At 41.7% G+C, this 18,187-nt stretch overlaps 1 protein-coding gene across 5 annotated transcripts in view; it reads left to right on the top strand.

The window, feature by feature from the left end:
- Positions 1-18,187, top strand: part of GRIA2 (glutamate ionotropic receptor AMPA type subunit 2) — a 190,886-nt gene that overhangs the window by 161,072 nt on the left and 11,627 nt on the right. For all 5 annotated transcript variants that reach the window (XR_010785816.1, XM_066573595.1, XM_066573596.1 and 2 more), the window contains exon 13: positions 17,980-18,187. This exon is cut by the window's right edge and continues 40 nt beyond it. Coding sequence is in view for 4 of the 5 variants with exons in the window: in XM_066573595.1 (XP_066429692.1) it covers positions 17,980-18,187 (208 nt within the window). In the remaining variant the exon portion in view is untranslated. The remainder of the gene's footprint in view (positions 1-17,979) is intronic.

Below are 18,187 nucleotides of genomic sequence, written 5' to 3'. Positions count from 1 at the left end.
ACAAGCAGTGCAAAAAGTTTAAATAAACCCTAATGCAAAAATGAGTGTCAGTTCAAAATGCATTTAAGTGGAAAAAAATTCCATAAAGATTTCCCTAGCCTTTAACTATCAGCCTTCTGTGTGCATTATATTTTGTTTGGGTTATATTTTATATTATTTCTGTGCTGCGATGTCATCGTATACATTATACTTGCATAGGGACATCATTATGTGTTTTTTCCTGTATTGTGTCAGTGTGTACTAGAGATGAGCACGCTCGGTAAAGGCAGTTACTCAAGCGAGCATCGCTCAGATAAGCATGCAGTTACTCGAGAAGAGCGATGCTCGCTTGAGTAACTGCCTTTACCGAGCGTGCTCGTTCATCTCTAGTGTGTTCCATAAAATAATAATCCTGATTCGTAATAATAATTTAATGCATTGTACCTGCTTAGTGATATCATTTAGTGCTCTTACCCTGCACTGTGATGGCACTTTTGTATGATTATATGATTGTGTGTATTATTCCTGTGCAATGACATCTTCATCCTTGTGCATATTACTGTTTGCAATGGTAGACGACAGGACAGGGGTGGAATGTAGCTGCACCCCCTTCCCCTCCCTCCCATTGCAAACAGTGTTGTGGGACGGAGAGAGGGTGAGAGCTGAGTACACTAGCGTCCTTCCCATCTTGCCTCCTCACCTTGCAAAGAGGGGCAGCGTATATCAGCCAGGAGTGAAAATTCGACTGATATATGCCCGTCAGAATAAGCCCTAGTAGTGTGTTTTAGGTCATGGTCAGATGAGCATTGTTTACTCGCTGCTACAGCAGCAAAAAAACAGCGCTGCTATAGGAACCAATAGGTTTCTATGGAAGCACTCACATAGATGCTTTTTTAGAAGCTCAGAATCTGTGCTTCTAAGAAAGAAGGGACAGCAACTGCTGACTCAACTGTCAACGCCGTGGTGTGCCGAGGTGCAGCGTGCTTTCCATAGGCTCCTATGGGAGCCGTGAAAGCACGCAGCCCACACCACAGATGTGTGACCGGTCTGCTTCATGGAGCTAGAAGCAGCGCGTTCACGCCATCTTTTAGGAAAGATAGCAGTGTCGTTTATTCGTTGCTTAGCAGCTTTAACCCTTTAATGATCCAGCCTTTTTTTTGTTTTTCCTCCCCACGTAAAAAACCCCCATAAATCTCTTCCATTGACATAGTTGTCTGAGGGACTGTTTTTTGCGGCATAAGTTATATTTTTCAATGTTACGTTTTAATGTACCGTACAAGGTACTGAAAAACCCAGTGCTGTCACAGTGTTCAGTGATGAGGGGACCTTCGTGGAGCAGCTGTGCTTCTACAAGCACAGCTTCCCCAGTAGCACTGAGCTTCGGTCATGCGCATTTTGCTCATCTGTGGAGCACATTTTTTTTGTGCCCATAGGGGCGCAAAAAACAACGCCCGTCTGACTGAGCCCTAAAAAAGCACAATTTTGGTGTTGTGTTATTTTTCTGATGGCATTTAGCATGTGGGCTAAATGATGCGTTACTTTGATTGATTGGACTTTTATAGATGAAGCAATACAAAATATGTTTTGGTATTTTTTTGTTTTGAGTTTTTTATTAATATGGGAAAGTTTTTTTTCTACTTTAACTTTCTATTTTTTCTAATAATTAGAAAAAAAAATTTTATTTTATTTTTAGTCTAAAACTTGCAATCGTTTAATCACTCATACAGTGTAATGCAATGCCATATAATTGCATTATACCGCATTCTGACAAGCAGTTTATAGGCAATGAGTCATGGCAGCCCTGAGGGCCTTCAGATGGCTCCAGGCTGCTATGACAACCAAATAGCACCTCACGTTCTTATTGTGGGGGGCCATTTGGGACTCTCAAACACCGATCACGGCATTTAAATTCTGCTGTCAGAACTGACAGCGGTATTTTAAAGGTTAACTGCCACAATCAGCGTTCAGCCGCCACCTGCTGTGTATGGAATAGGATTAGTTTACTATCCCACTTGATACAATCCCCATGTACCCAGGATGTAACTGTACGCCTTGGGGGCGTGAAAGGGTTAAAATAAGTTTGAACATCACCCTTAGGTCTTAGTCAGACTGGCGTTTTTTCGCACTATTTGCGCATGCGTCCGGTGATTTTTTAAAACCATTGCTTTGCAATGGTATCGGACACATGAGCGCTTTTTATGCGCTTGTCCGATAAATTATAGAACAGAAATCGCAGATCGCACCTATCTGCGATCTGTGATTCCTGTTCTCTTCTCTATATGCGCTCAATGGGGCCGGCGGCAGCAGCGCCGACCCCATTGAGAAAATATAGAAGACAAATCATTCTTCGCTGCCACAGCTGTAACAGCTGTGGCAGAGAAGAACGATATTTGCCCATTGAATTCAATGGAGCCAGCAATACAGCCGGCTCCATTGAAAGCAATGGGCTGCCGGCGAGCGCAGGATGAATTGTCGGGAAGGGCTTAAATATATAAGCCCTTCCCTTCAATTCATCCAGAAATGTGTAAAAACCCCAAAAAATATATATACTCACCTAGTCCCGGCAGACGGAGTTCAGCGCGGCCGGCCTGCAGTGGGTGTGAAGGGGGTGTGAGTGAGACCTGCCCCTGATTGGCTCAGCGCTGAGCCAATCAGGGGCAGGTCTCACTCACACCCATTCATGAATTCATGCCGGGACCAGGTGAGTATATTTTTTTTTGTTTTGTTTTTACACATTTCTGGATGAATTGAAGGGAAGGGCTTATATATTTAAGACCTTCCCGACAATTCATCCTGCGCTCGCCAGCAGCCCATTGCTTTCAATGGAGCCGGCTGTATTGCCGGTTCCATTGAATTCAAAGCGCTGGACAGCTCCGGCCCGTTTCTAATAAAACGCGGCTAGGAGCAGATTTTTCGGGCGATTTTTTGGCCCCGGTCACGCAATTTGCGGATGCGCATCCGTCATGCGATCCGCAAATCGCGCGAAAAAACCTAAGGCCTTAGTCACACGGGCGCATCGGCACCCGTACACTGGCGCCGATGAGCCCGTGTGACTGCAGGAAGGAGACGGACGTACCTGCAGACGGCCGTCTCTCTGCAGCGCCGGAGGAAAGAACACATGACCGGCAATGAAGCCGGTCACATGTTCTTTCCTCGAGCTCTGCAGAGAGACGTCCGTCTGCAGGTACGTTCGTCTGCTGGTGTCAGTCACACGGCGCATCGGTGCCGGTGTACGGGTGCCGATGCGATGCGCCCGTGTGACTGAGGCCTTATATTGTAATATCTTTATTTGTATAATTCCTCTTCTGTAACTTCACTGAGTAGATAATTCTTACAATATAACATCATTGTGGGAATAATCCCTACGTTGTATATCAGTGTATACATCATTCCTCTAATGTCATATTTGTATCATTCTCATTCTGTAGCTTTTAAGTTACATCAGTTAATTCTTTTTGGCAGCTTTCGTAAAGCAGCATTTTGGTCAGTATTTTGCATCAATATTTCTAACCCCAAACCAGGAATGAGTCCAAAATGTGGAGAAGGTGCAAATAATCCCATTATACTATTTATCTGTGTTTGTTTCTCTCCTAGTTTTCGATTACCAATACTGAATGAAAATACTGACTAGAATACTGCTTTGTGAAAGAGGCCTTAGGCCCAATGCACACGGGCGTATTTGCATTGTTGAATTCGGAGCGGGTGTCCGCCACTGGATTCCGCAGCAAGTACTGCCCATAGACATGTTATAGAAAATGGCTTTTCCCTGTCCAAGAGCAGAAACCACTTGTGATTTTCCGCTGGCAGAGGAAAAAACGCAGTATGTTCTATTTCGGCGTGGATGGCTTCCATTGAAGCCATTGGAAGCCATCACTGCAGATGGGCCATGGAATCCGAGTCATCGCCTAGCGTCGTCATGGCGTCATCTGTACTGCGCATGTGCGCCTGTGCTACGATGGCACATCCACATCACAGATGAGAAATTATCCGGACCGGTACACAGGGGTCTGCAGGGGTCACCGGCCAGGCACTGGGTCAGATTCCGCTGTGGGATCCAGCATGCGGAATCCGACCCGAAGATGTGCATTCAGCCTTAATATGACATTACCAAGTACGCTGCATCTACGCTGTGCATCACTTTGTGCATTATCGCCATACTGTGAAATAACTTTGTTCACTCCCATGCAGTAGAGAAAGACACATAACAAAAAATGTATTTATACTGTATAGATGCTATAGGGCCTCATGGTCACTTGTTACCAGTTGTCCTAGCACACTGATTAAGGTGCTCATGGGAGGCCTGAAGACAGCCCAAGAAACATGAAAAGATAAATCCACAGCACTCAAGATGTTCTTGATGCAATTATTAGAATGGTTTTATTGAGACAAACAAATAAGTGCAAGGCATTAGCTCCGTTCATCGGTACAGGAAGTACAAAAAAGGCAGATGATGGACGTTTTGGTCAACAAACCTTTTTCAACAAAAACTGTAGTACATATAATAAGGATAGATAGCACTTGTCCTTGTTATACATACTACAGCCAATAACACCATTCCAGTAATTGCATCAAGGACATTTTGAGTGCTATGGATTTATATTTTTCCCTAAAGCCATGCCCGATTCTACCACCGGGCAAAGGGTGCAACCAGCTGAGGCACAAGGGAACAGGGGGCACAACCAGGCTGGACCAAAAGTACAGCAAAAAAGAAAATCTCATATGCTCACTTCTCTTACTGCATCCAGGAGAAGAAAGGTGAGTATATGTTTTTTTTTTATTTTAATGTTCATAAATAAGCGCCATGGGGGCATTCTTTTTACTATAAATGGAACCAAGCTACATTATTATTACTATGAATGGGGCCATGGGGGCATTCTTATTAGTAATATTGGGGCTCTAGGGTAGTATTACTATAAATTAGGCCGTGGGATATAACTATTACTATGAATGGGGCAATGGAGACATTATTATTACTATAAATCGGGCCATGGGGGAATTATTATTATAAAGGTATCATAGAGGGCATTATTATAAATAGAAGTATGTGAGCATTAGTATTACTATATATGGAGCCATCAAGGCATTATTATTGGTATACATAGGGCCATGAGGGCATTATTAAACTATAAAGGGGCCATGGAGGAATTATTATTACTATGGAGAGGATATGTGGGCATTATTATTTCTATGAAGAGGCTATAAGTGGCATTATTATTACTAATATGGGTCCATTAGAGGCATTATTATTGCTATAGGGTAATTAGAGGCATCATTGTTACTAGAAAGGGGCCACGAAGGGCATTGTTATTAATGACCTAGGCCTAGGCTATAAAAGGGCAATCATTATTACTAAATGGAGGTCATGAGGGACATTTTTCTTAAAAGTGGGTCATCGTGAAGGATACTATTACTGAATGGAGGCCATAAGGGGCTTTATTATTGAATGGAGGCAATGAAGGGCATTATTACTGAGTGGCCGCCTTAAAGTGGGAACATTACTGACACTGTGTGGGGCTTAAAGAAGCAAAAAAAAGGGATACTATTGCTATGTAGGGCACATGTCATTATTACTATCTGGGGAATCATGGATGGGAAGATTATGTAGAGGTTTGGAAAATAGGCCAGAAAATTGGAAAGTCAAAGATATCTGTATGTCAGACTCTGCAGAGAGAAGTTGGGACTGGGTAATGTCACCATAGTTGCCTGGGCTGGATGGAGAAAAAAAGGGCAATAGAGTAACATTATTGTGGTATCATGTGATCATGATCTGGGGGTATAATTTGGCCCTCTTATCATGTTATTATTGGTAATATCAATATTTGTAGTGCCTATTCAGTGACAGTATGGTGGTATTACAATCACTATGTGGTGCTAATTTGTGATTATTGTGTGGCGGTATAATTTATCCCTTATGTAGTGTTATTATTGGTAATGTTAGTCTATAGCACATTTTGTTCAGTGGCATATTAGGGTAATCATATGGCTCATGATGATTGCAGTGATACCATGTGGGGTTTTATTTCACTTTTACAAAATGCAATTTTTTCAACTATGTATATATTTGATTTTTAATAAACTTCATTAACTTTTTTTTCGATATTTATCCAGTCTCACTAGGACATCACAAATGCGATTGTTTGATCGCTTTTTAAATGCTTTGGTATACTCGGAGCAGTGGGGTGGGGTGGGGGAGTTTATGTTTAGCCTATTGGCCAAATTCCCTAGAAACTGTCCTGCCTAAAGACACATTCATGTTATAAGGAACTTATTTGGAAGTAGGACCTGTGCAATCTTTTTTTTTTAGCAATATGGTTTATCTGAGATGCAAATTACAAGTTGACCTATGCACATTAGATATTTGGCAAATGAGATTTGCATGGCGTAAAAATATTGTATACACATACATTCTTTTAGAAGAGACGCTATTCAGTATTGGAAAATGATCTAGGTGTTCCTGTAGATCACAGACAGCAAGGCTGAATAACAGCACTCACTGCTGGATACTATTGTGTATTGAAAAAGCCATAAACTCGAGTGGGATATACATTATCTTTCTGCTTTAAAAGGCTTTATAGTAGCCTCGTTGAATGTGCAACTGAATTCTGGGCATTGACTCACAAAGAAGATGCTCTGGAGATGAATAAAGAGTGAAGTAGGGTAACTAAATTGATAAAGGACATGGGGATCCTCAGTTGTGTGAAAAGATTACATTTATTCAGCCTTGAGAACAGATGTTTAAACGGAAGACATGATTAACTTGTATGACACATAAATGGCTATTAAACATACTGTGAACAGTTATATACTGTATATCTCCAAAGAAGGGAGGGCGTCTTCCATGGTTTTATCACCAGTTGTGAAGTCGTCTGTATTATATGAACTGTGAAGCTGTGGGGTAGTCTACCTCACCATCTAGTTTTCGTTTATATGGCAAATTAGAGGCTTCAATAAAACACATAAAATAGAAGATAATTTAAAAGCACAAAAATATTTAGTTGTATGCTTCTCCAGCTTGATAGACATTAATAGTCCTGAAATAATTTTTTTTTTAATAAACTATGGGTAGCTTTTTTTACCTTCCTCTTAATCCTAGAGGTTATTCATTTCTAAGTAGTTTTGCTTTACTATCCCATCTGAAGTCGTGATAAGATAGAGCACAAGTCCAGTTTCCTCAAGAGAATGACACAGATTGACCGCTTAAAGGGGTTTTGTCATAAAAAAATATTGACCTATTCCTCCCCAGGCAGACTCCTGACTGCATCTTCTCCTCGCTGATCGTCTCCAGACCCCCTCGGGTCACCTCACAGTAAGCCAGCCGGATCATTGTCTTCTTGTTATGAAGTGTCCATTCCTCGCATTCTGCTTCCTGCCAGCCAATGTACACTATGTCACTAGTGACATAACGTTCACTGCCTAGGAAGGAATGCCAATCTATTGCCAAGACTGTGCACATGTGCAGTCTCTGCTATAGCTCGGCACTCCCTGCTAGACTGTGAACGCTTCGTCACTAGTGATGTAGTGGGCCCGGCAGGAAGAAGACTGCCTGTGAATAGATGCTTCATCCCAGGAAGAAGGGGATCCATCCAGCTTGCGGTGTGGTGACCCGGGGGAATGCAGGAGACAGGAGAATATTGGCAGGAAGAAGATGCGGTAAGTATACTGTCTGGGGAAGAATAGATAAGTATAGATTTTTTTAAAATGACAGAACCCCTTTAAGCATGTATACAGGAAAAGTTGTTAGCCATGGGCGTCTTCTGTGCACCATCCCTCAACTGCTTCTGTCTTACCTTAGGACAAGGAACCATACTTCACCTTCTATTACCTGCCTTCTACATTGTACTCTGTAGCATGAGTAGAATGTTGGCATCTGAACTTGGCCTTTAATGTATTCTAACTCTTTACATGGAGGCGATTGCACAACCATTTCTTTCATGCTTTCCCACCCACCCCAACACCACTTACACAGTACTTGCAGTGCCAGCAGCATGGATCTGGCATAGGCTTGGTACCGTGGTTCCATTTTTCCTAAATTAATGTTACCTTGTCTAGGCTTGAAATGAGGATCCTACATCTTTAGCTGTGCAGTCCTTTATAGTGCCCATCCACAGACTTACTCTTGCAATCTTCAGTTTGCTCTACATAAGACAACTTTTCAGATACTTCACCTGGTTTCTTCAATTGTGAAAATAGGGAAAGATTTACTAAAGCTACTGTACCACTGCAAGGTACTGTACTTCTGTCTTGAATTGCACTATTGCATGGACTGTATTCCACAAACCAATGCTATCGTGTTGAGGATTATTTCACACATTTCTGGACAAAACTACTGAAAGTATTTTCAAAATAAGTCTGGAAGTCTCTTCTATGTAATCCAGACACATCCAAGCAGTGCAGTCTCCTGTCTGATGCTTATCAGGCTTCATCTTGAGATTCTTTACTTTCACTTTCAATCAATCCCATGATGCATTAGGACACAGTTAGCTAGGTTTAACCATTTTATTCATGCAGAAGGAACAGTTTAATTACTATTACCTTCTATATATCCCATTAATTAAGCTACATACAACAGTCAGGAGGATGAGCTATGATCTCCTCTATTATAACTGTGTGACAGGAGCTGTTTGATCACCATCAGTGACTGTGACAGGAGTGTCTGTGTCCCTCTTTAAGCAATTTTGGTGGTACATGCATGTAATAGCATCACACAAACTGAGAAACTGACTAGAAAATGAATCCATAATCCCTAAGCAGATCTGAGCTGGTCAAACCTGAGATCACATGACCATCTGAGGAAAAAGAGGCTGGAAGTTTCAGACAGAAAGAAATAACTAGCCAAGATAATACCAGCTCTCTTGTATATACTTTGGGATGGTTGCATAATGAATGCATTTAAAAAGTCACCAGAGTGGCCCTTTAACATTTTTAATACTCTAGTGTGCATTACTGGAGGCTAATATTTATTACTCTTTGAGAACATTAAACCTAGTCTCAGGTTAATGAAAATAGAAAACTATGAAAACAGGATTAGTAACAAGAGACTAGTAAAAACCAAGGAAATGGGTAATAAACTATAAAGTCCATAAAGAGGAATATAGCGGATTTAATATAACCTGAAGTTAACACAGCTCTTTGGTGTGTTGTGTTTGCAAGGGACTCATTAAAATGTAGTCTGCAACAACCACATCTGCTGGAGGTTTATTCCAAGCATCTACTGCTCTTTCAGCAAAATATCTTTTGACATTGCTTCTGATCTTCCCTCCAACTGATTTCAGATTGTGTCGGCTTGTTCTTGTGTGTAGCTTCTTATTAAAAACCTGAATCTCCTAAATCTTATTAAAACTTTTAATATATTTTAAAGATTTCAATCATATCCCTCCATTTCCATTCTTTCCTCATGACTCTACAAATTCTGTGCTTTAAGGGCTCAGTCACACGGGCGCATCGGCACCCGTACACAGGCACCAATGCGCCCGTGTGACTGAGCCGTCACTGCAGAAAGAAGACGTCCGTACCTGAAGACGGATGTCTCTCTGCAGCGCTGATGAAAGAACACATGACCGGCAATGAAGCCGGTCACATGTTCTTTCCTCCGGCGCTGCAGAGAGACATCCGTCTTCAGGTAGGGCCGTCTGCTACCTGCAGTAACACGGGCGCCAATGCGCCCGTGTGACTGAGTCCTAAGTCTCTCCTGGTAGGTTTCATGCTTACCTCATTTTTTAGCCTGTCTTTGGACCCTTTCTATTTTACCATTCTTGACATCTGGGCTAGCAGATATTACGGCTTAACGCCACTCTAGTTAATAGGGCTAAACTGCAGTACCAGACACTGCCCATGGACAAGTGTGACACTGTTTCTGCAGACCCTTTTTAGTGATCCTGAATACCCATTTCCCTATAGGGAATGATATTTGCCAACACTTGATGTCAATAACTGTCCCTTGAACTTCATATCTGGATGCAGAGTCTTACATAAAACTCATGGGGCCCCATAGCCAAACCCAGAACTACCCCCCCCCCCCCCGAAAAAAAAATATATATATATATATAGTGATTCAGGTAGCTGCTTCCCTTATTGCTGATGTCCATTTTCCTTTTTGTTCTTTATCTGGGCCCAGACCGCCATGAAGATGTCCTCTAGCCAAGACTCATCTCTTCAGACTCTCCCTATCCTACCAGTACCACCAATGAACCACAGAAAGTCCTGCAGTTCCCTATGTGGTCCCACAAAGTCTTGATGTCCCCTTGTGGCTTCACAAAGACCAGGTGTCTTCTGTGGCTCCAGAAAGTCCTGAGGTTCCCTCTGTGGCTCTACAAAGTTCTGGAGTCACCTCTGGGGTCTTACAATGTCTTGGGTCCTCTCTGTAGCCCCACAAAGTACTGATGTCCGCTCCGTGACCTCAGAAGCATTTATACCCCTCTCTGTGTCCTCCCCTTTCCCTGAATGTCTGGCCAGTAGCAGCACAAGTCTGACTTACATTGCAGCTGCATGGGACAGGGTTCTCTCGGTCTGTGCAGGCTGCTTCTCCTCATCCTTCCTGCTCTTAATGTAGTACTGCTGAGAGAGAAGGAAGGAGCAGCCTGCACTCACTAAGACTACAGTGTCCCGAGCATGTACAATGTAAGTGAGACTTTTGCTGCTCTATATTTAGTGGAAAAGGGAGGTGAGTCGGTGGTGGTATAGGGGGCAGGGCCCATAGCAGCCACCTGATCTCCCTACATTGGCACCACACCGCTGTTTGGATAAACCGATTTTAACCACAATAATTGCAATGCCTCTTAAAATTTGATATCAGCATTTTGCAACACTATCAAGACACTGTGGTTCACACTGTAATCTACATTGGTAGGTCTCTGAGCATAAATTACTTTTTTTAGGTGAGCTTCACACGGGTATAAATGCATTTATGTGCCCATTTCAGCTGTGTATTTACACAATGGGCAGTGTTTTTGCATGCGCCTCTGCATGTTTTACTGTATTTTTTGCACACGCATGTTGTGTGTATTTGCACACAAGAAAACCATGCAAGCATGATCCCATTGATTTCAAAGGGAAGTTAAGGTAAATTAGTTTAATATATGCTATGTTCGTGTGCAATACGCACCAAAATAGAAAATGCTGCGTAAGCAAAATATGCTTGTGTGAACCAACCTATTGAAATCAATGGGTTCTATTCACTGTGTATTGCACGTGCACATTTTTTGTGCATAATGTGCTATGTAAATAAGTTCATGTGAATTTGGCCTTAAGAGCGCAGTATCTCAACTAGGTTCAAGTCTGGATATTGACTATGGCAATTCAAAATTTAAATTCTGTTCCTTCCGAGCTTTTTATATGTAGGTGTAAATCTTTGTTTTTGATTGTCTTATGTCATTCCACTTCCATTTTAGCTATAGTCAATGGACCATTGACCAAATATTTCCCTTAAGAAATTTCTGGCTGCTAATTAACAGCTTCATCAGTAATAGCAAATTGCCCATGTCTTGAGGCAGCATGGAGATTAGGTTACTCTTCGATACCAATGGTTTCTGCCTCACTACGCTTCTATACATCCAAGTTTGGCCTAGTCTCTTTTATTGTGCGGTTATAAATTACTACATTTATCTGGAGGTTCTGAGATGTGTTTGTCCTCCTGAATGATTTGTCGATCTTCCAAGCATTTTCCATTTGAAGATAATGGATCTCAATTTTGGTTTGATGGAGCCCCAGAGCCTTAGAAATCTCTTTATAACCCTTTCCAACTTTGATATATTTCAACTAGTTTATCTCTCTCAACTGAAAATGTTTTTGAATTGGTTGTTACCATATTAATACTGACTAGTATATTTAAGGTTTTTTCTATCACATTATATGATTAATTATATCAGTAAGTAAATTCATAAATCAAGTTATCAAGTTTACTTACATGACATGATATATATATATATATTTTTTTTTTTTCAATTCAAAATTCACATATTTCAATTGTGGCAAATAATGTGAGAGTGGGGGACATCTAAAGAGAAGATATACTTAAAGGGGTTGTCCCGCGCCGAAACGTTTTTTTTTTTTTCAATCCCCCCCCCCCCCCCCCCCCGTTCGGCGCGAGACAACCCCGATGCAGGGACGTAAAAAAAAAGCTGCTCAGCGCTTACCTGAATCCCCGCGCTCCGGTGACTTCTATACTTACCGGTGTAGATGGCCGCCGGGATCCTCTTCCTCCGTGGACCGCAGCTCTTCTGTGCGGTCCATTGCCGATTCCAGCCTCCTGATTGGCTGGAATCGGCATGTGACGGGGCGGAGCTACACGGAGCTACACGGAGCCCCATTGAAGAAAGCAGAAGACCCGGACTGCGCAAGCGCGTCTAATTTGGCCATTCGACCATTTTAGACGGCGAAAATTAGGCGGGCTCCATGGAGACGAGGACGCCAGCAGCGGAGCAGGTAAGTAAAAAACTTTTTATAACTTCTGTATGGCTCATAATTAATGCACAATATACATTACAAAGTGCATTATTATGGCCATACAGAAGTGTATAGACCCACTTGCTGCCGCGGGACAACCCCTTTAAAGTTTAATACCACCGCCTATCAGTCATTTGTTAATTACCCCTCCCTATATAGATGTCATTGGGCTGGTGCACGCAAGCCCCTCCCATAGTGGTAAATATATACAAAAGGTACTTAAAATGATGCAGGGGAATTTGTCGTCATTGTGAACTTTGTGAGGCTGTTTGAGCTTGTTTCTTGTACGGATTCCCAAAAGTCTCGGCACAGCAATCTTCTTTTGTTCTGGTGACAGCACAGGCTTCAGATGTGACCTAGTAAGGGACAGCAGGAGGTCTCTGTAATGGCACCGCTCTGGTTCTTGAAGCTCTGGGAGCATGTATAGCTCATTGACTTCATGATTTTTTTAGGTTTTGCCTGGAGTTATTCTTTAACTTATGCTTCTAATACTTAAACCATTAGGGCAAATTAAATACAAAAAAACTTAACATCAATTTGTAATTTTCCAGTATGACTTTTGTTACATATAGAAACTGGAGCCAGATATTTATCTGTTATATTCTTTGAATACAGAGTAGACACTTATGCTTGTTTTGGTATTACACAGTGATAGTCTTGCTGTGAATGTCCTTATGTTCATACAGGTTTAGGGCTCAGTCAGACGGGCGTTTTTTTGCGCGATTTGCGCATGCGTCCGGCGATTTTATAAAACCATTGCTTTGCAATGGTATTGGACACATGAGCGCTTTTTATGCACTCGTCCGATAAATTATAGAACAGAAATCGCAGATCGCACCTATCTGCGATCTGCGATTCCTTGTGTTCTCTATATGCGCTCAATGGGGCCGGCGGCAGACGCGCCGACCCCATTGAGAACATATACTAGACAATTCATTCTTCTCTGCCACAGCTGTAACAGCTGTGGCAGAGAAGAACGATGTTTGCCCATTGAATTCAATGGAGCCGGCAATACAGCCAGCTCTATTGAAAGCAATGGGCTGCCGGCGATCGCGGGATGAATTGTCGGGAAGGGCTTAAATTTTTAAGCCCTTCCCTGCAATTCATCCAGAAATGTGTAAAAATAAAAAAAATATATATACTCACCTTGTCCCGGCAGACGGAGTTCAGCCGTGGCCGGCGGCAGTTCTCCTGAACTGCTCTCTCTAGTATTCAGCAGCCGGGGATTTAAAATCCCCGTCTGCTGAATGAGCTGCCTCTGATTGGCTCAGCACAGGGACCAATCAGGGGCAGCTCTCACTCACACCCATTCATGAATTCATGAATGGGTGTGAGTGAGAGCTGCCTCTGATTGGTCAGGCTGTGACCAATCAGAGGCAGCTCATTCAGCAGACGGGGATTTTAAATCTCCGGCTGCTGAATACTAGAGAGAGCAGTTCAGGAGAACTGCCGCCGGCCACGGCTGAACTCCGTCTGCCGGGACAAGGTGAGTATATATATATTTTTTATTTTTACACATTTCTGGATGAATTGCAGGGAAGGGCTTATATATTTAAGCCCTTCCCGACAATTCATCCCGCGATCGCCCGCAGCGCATTGCTTTCAATAGAGCCGGCTGTATTGCCGACTCCATTGAATTCAATGCGCTGGACAGCTCCGGCCCGTTTCTATTGAAATGCGGCTAGGAGCAGTATTTTCGGGCGATTTTTCGGCCCCGGTCACGCGATTTGCGGATGCACATCCGTCATGCGATCCGAAAAATCGTGAGAAAAAACGCCTGTGTGACTAAGGCCATAGGATGCGGATGATTCTAGTTGATTGAACTGCTTACTATATGATTCATTTATTATCATTATTTAATATGGTGTTTTTTTGCTCTGAATTGTTTACTTCCAGATATGTTGCAAATCCATTGTTTTCACAGTCATTTCATAGATCCATAGGTAAAGTATATATTTTAGCACATATAAAAATATATGCTATTGAAGTTATCTAGTCAAGGCTGCCATTAAATTAGATGGCACACTGTGCAAAATATTTTTTTGGTGCCCCTTCCCCCTACATAGTAAAACACACTAGGTATAACTGTTGGGACGTCTCTTCAGGCAACAGAGGCGAGTCGCAACTCTTATAGCTGAGCACAACTACGCATAGGGGCTGGATGGCAAATCTTAGCCCAGAGGGCAAACACAAATCACTAGCCCATAAGTACCCTTTGTGGATTTGGTGAACATTTTCCTCCCGTGGAAAGTCCACAGTGGATCGACTACATGTGGACACACCCATAGGCCAGATTCACACAACGTACGAGTGTTTACGCCACGTTTTTGCAAAACAGACATCGCGCGTTTGGGCTTGCAAGTGCGCCTTTTGCAGTATCTGCTGTCCGCACAAATCATGCACATTTGTACACGCAAAAAAAAATGCGTCGATGCTCTCACCCATTGAAATGGCCAATTAGTTTCATGACTTCAAAGTGCACAGGAAAATAAAACATGCTGAGTATATTTTGCGCAACCAAAATGTACACGCAAAATACACGCATTTGAATAAAGCCTTTGAAATCAATGGGTTCTGTTTTCTGTGTGTGAATCAGGCCTCCAAAAATACCTAGGTCGCCTGTGTGCTCTAGTTAACCAGAAGGGGGTGTATTCGTCTAACTAAAAGGGCTGAACACTAAGTAGTGACATGAGCAAACATTTTTTCCCATAAACATGTGTTCTGCTGAAGTCCAACTGCTAAATAATTTGCTTCATCATAAGTGCATAGGGAGGGTTACAAAGCTATTTGAAAGATTTTGGGACTTTTCTAAACTGTAATAAGAGGCATTACCTCTAGAAGATTACTAAATGTTGCTATGAGTACATGCCCTGTGAAATATCTTCCAAGTTCATGAAAACAAATTATCCAGAAAGTCACAAAATATCTGAAAAGAACATCCACAAAATTTGAGAACTCGCTAACCTCAGCCAAGATCCTTGTTAATTTTCCCCATAGTACGAGGAATACTTGATAAAATCGATTTACGGAAGAGTAGCTATATAGAAAATATTTCTGCTCAACAGAAACTTAACTGTCTCATATGTTTTAAAGAACATTCTGGTCTAAAAACCAGTAGGGATGACGTGGCAGAATTTGATGTAAGCAGTTCATTTGTAATAACCTACCTGACTGCAGGGCATGGAGTATTATTCATGGGAAGTCATCTTGCATGTTTTTTTTTTGAGATTTTTAGTTTTGAGCAGACTCCTGGTAATGTCCCACCCATTTAAGCTGTCCTAGAATTTTGCCTCAGCCTCTGTCTTTTTTAAACATTCTTCCAGACTTCTCTCTAACCAGGTAATCAGGATAGACTGTAGGGCAGCATGCCACATCTAACCACAATACACTTTGTATATTTGTAATACATAGTGTATAAAGCATGCCCGTTAACATTCTTGCTTGCGACCTACAGAGAGTGCCAGTCAGAAGAAGGTTGGAGGTAAACTTAAAAGCTACATTTAATGGGTGAGGCCACAGTTGGGTGAAAGATTTTAGAGTTTTGCCAAGAATTGCTCTTTAAATACCCATACTGAACACATGGACTGAAACATAGCACACCATGTATACAGTCCCTACTGTGCAGGATGTCTTTTACCTCAAAAGCTTAATTTAAGTTGTTGAAAAGTTTTTCAGTATGATTTGATATTCCTACACACAGACCAAATAAGGAAGATGGAACAATACGTCTGCAGCTCCACCTATTGGATAGCAGCATTCCTGCAAAACAATGTCTGACCCTTTATACAGGTCTATGCAAGAATGACTGAATTGAAAACTAAGCCAGAATCCATACACAGACAGCTCTTTCAGAAGGTGGGGGAAGATGCCCCTCACAGGGTGCAGTAGCATTCTAGTTTGCCTAGTAAGAGGCCTATGACGTGAATTGAGAATGGTATCATCACTCCTTAAGGAGAGCACCTAGAAGGGGAGTGAGGAAACTTATAATGCCATTCATGCTCCTCTAGGAAATATATGCAAATGAGGAAAATAGAACAATGATCTGGGGCAACCACCCCGAAACAGCTGTCTGTGTATGGGTTCTGGCTTGGCTTTTTAATTTCTAATCATTGTTGCATAGACCTGTATAAGGGGTCGGACATTGATTTTCATGAATGCTGCCATGCATTAGGTGGTGCTGCAGAGGTATTGTTCCATCTTCCTTATTTGCATATATTTCCCAGAGGAGCATGAATGGCCTTATAAGTCTCCTCACTTACCTAGTTGCTCTCCTTAAGGAGTAATGATACTTCTCTTGATATACACAGACCTGCACACAAGCACAGCACAAAGCGGTTGAATTACAGTACAGCACGTATCTAAACACTATTTTATTTTACGTGTAGTAAAATAAACAGGGTATGATATGCTTCCACATATTCCCACTGTATGTGAACCTGTCACTTTTAAGACTGACATATTCTCTCTCCTAATTTCCCTTGCTCATTATTATAGCCACTCTGTTTTTCTTACCATCTGCTCTATTCATCTGGACTCAGATTTGCAAGTTGGTGTTCTTTCCAATTTCATCTGTGGCTGCCACATTTTCTGTAAATACTATAGAATCATAGGGAATCCTGTGGGAAATCTACAGAATGTTTCTGTCATTCTATGTAAAAAAAATGTCAGTCTCTTGAAACTAACCACCAGATTTTCTCCATCTTTTGAAATGCATTCCACTTCTACATAAACTCATATATTTTAATAGTTCTGCGTGTTAAATATATAGTTGTAATATTAATATGTGATTTATTTTCATTAGTAGAGTATAAATGTAAAATCTGCTAGACATCGCAGTCGCTATGGCCTGTTTTTCTTAGTTAAGTTGAACTTACCACACACTAGAAATTTCCGGTGGACATTTGGAAACATCTTTTTGTTTATAGTTGGCCTGTGAAGATTTTTGCTCGGGACGACAATGCCAGACGTTTAAACAGCAATTTAAAGAACAATATTTGCTTTGATCAGTAACTTGGGCTGAACATCTGTAAAGTGGGCTAGGCTTCTGTTGGTGGCATATAGATTTGTCATGAACAACTTTCCAAGTATTGAAAATACTGCATTCGACAACAACTGAAAAAAATCCAACATTTCAGACTGACTGACAGCAATATGTGCTCAAAATCTGTTTTTTTTTTATAGCAACAAAAATCACTACTATATGGCCAGCTTAAACCCTTTCCAATTCAATTTTGGATTCAGGGTTTCCTAAAAGGCTTTCTCTTTTTGCTGTTATACAGCGGTGGCATCTGCTGGCTAAAGCCTTTGTGTTCACGCCAGAAAGGCTCCGACAGCGGACTGGCTGGCAATAGACGGTAAGAATACCCTGTCGAACGTCTTCTGACATTGGAGCTGTACAAGCTTCAATCAAAATGTAGGAAGATGTCAGACAGTGGATTGGAAAGGGTTAAATGTTATTCTTCTGCGAAAGTATGAGATACTATATGATCATAATTAGGATGCTGTGACAAATTTCTTATATGTCCGAAAATATTAAAAACTTCGTCATTCTGTTTCCAGAGATCTAAAATTGCTGTGTTTGATAAAATGTGGACATATATGAAAAGTGCAGAGCCATCTGTCTTTGTGAAGACCACAGCAGAAGGAGTAGCCCGGGTACGGAAATCCAAAGGAAAATATGCCTACTTGCTGGAGTCCACCATGAATGAATACATCGAGCAAAGGAAACCATGCGACACCATGAAAGTTGGAGGAAATTTGGATTCCA

The sequence above is a fragment of the Eleutherodactylus coqui genome, chromosome 7, assembly GCF_035609145.1.
Source record: "Eleutherodactylus coqui strain aEleCoq1 chromosome 7, aEleCoq1.hap1, whole genome shotgun sequence".
Taxonomy (NCBI): Eukaryota; Metazoa; Chordata; class Amphibia; order Anura; family Eleutherodactylidae; genus Eleutherodactylus; species Eleutherodactylus coqui.
Note: the sequence above shows the minus strand (reverse complement) of the source record. Positions and strands in the feature narration are given on the sequence as shown.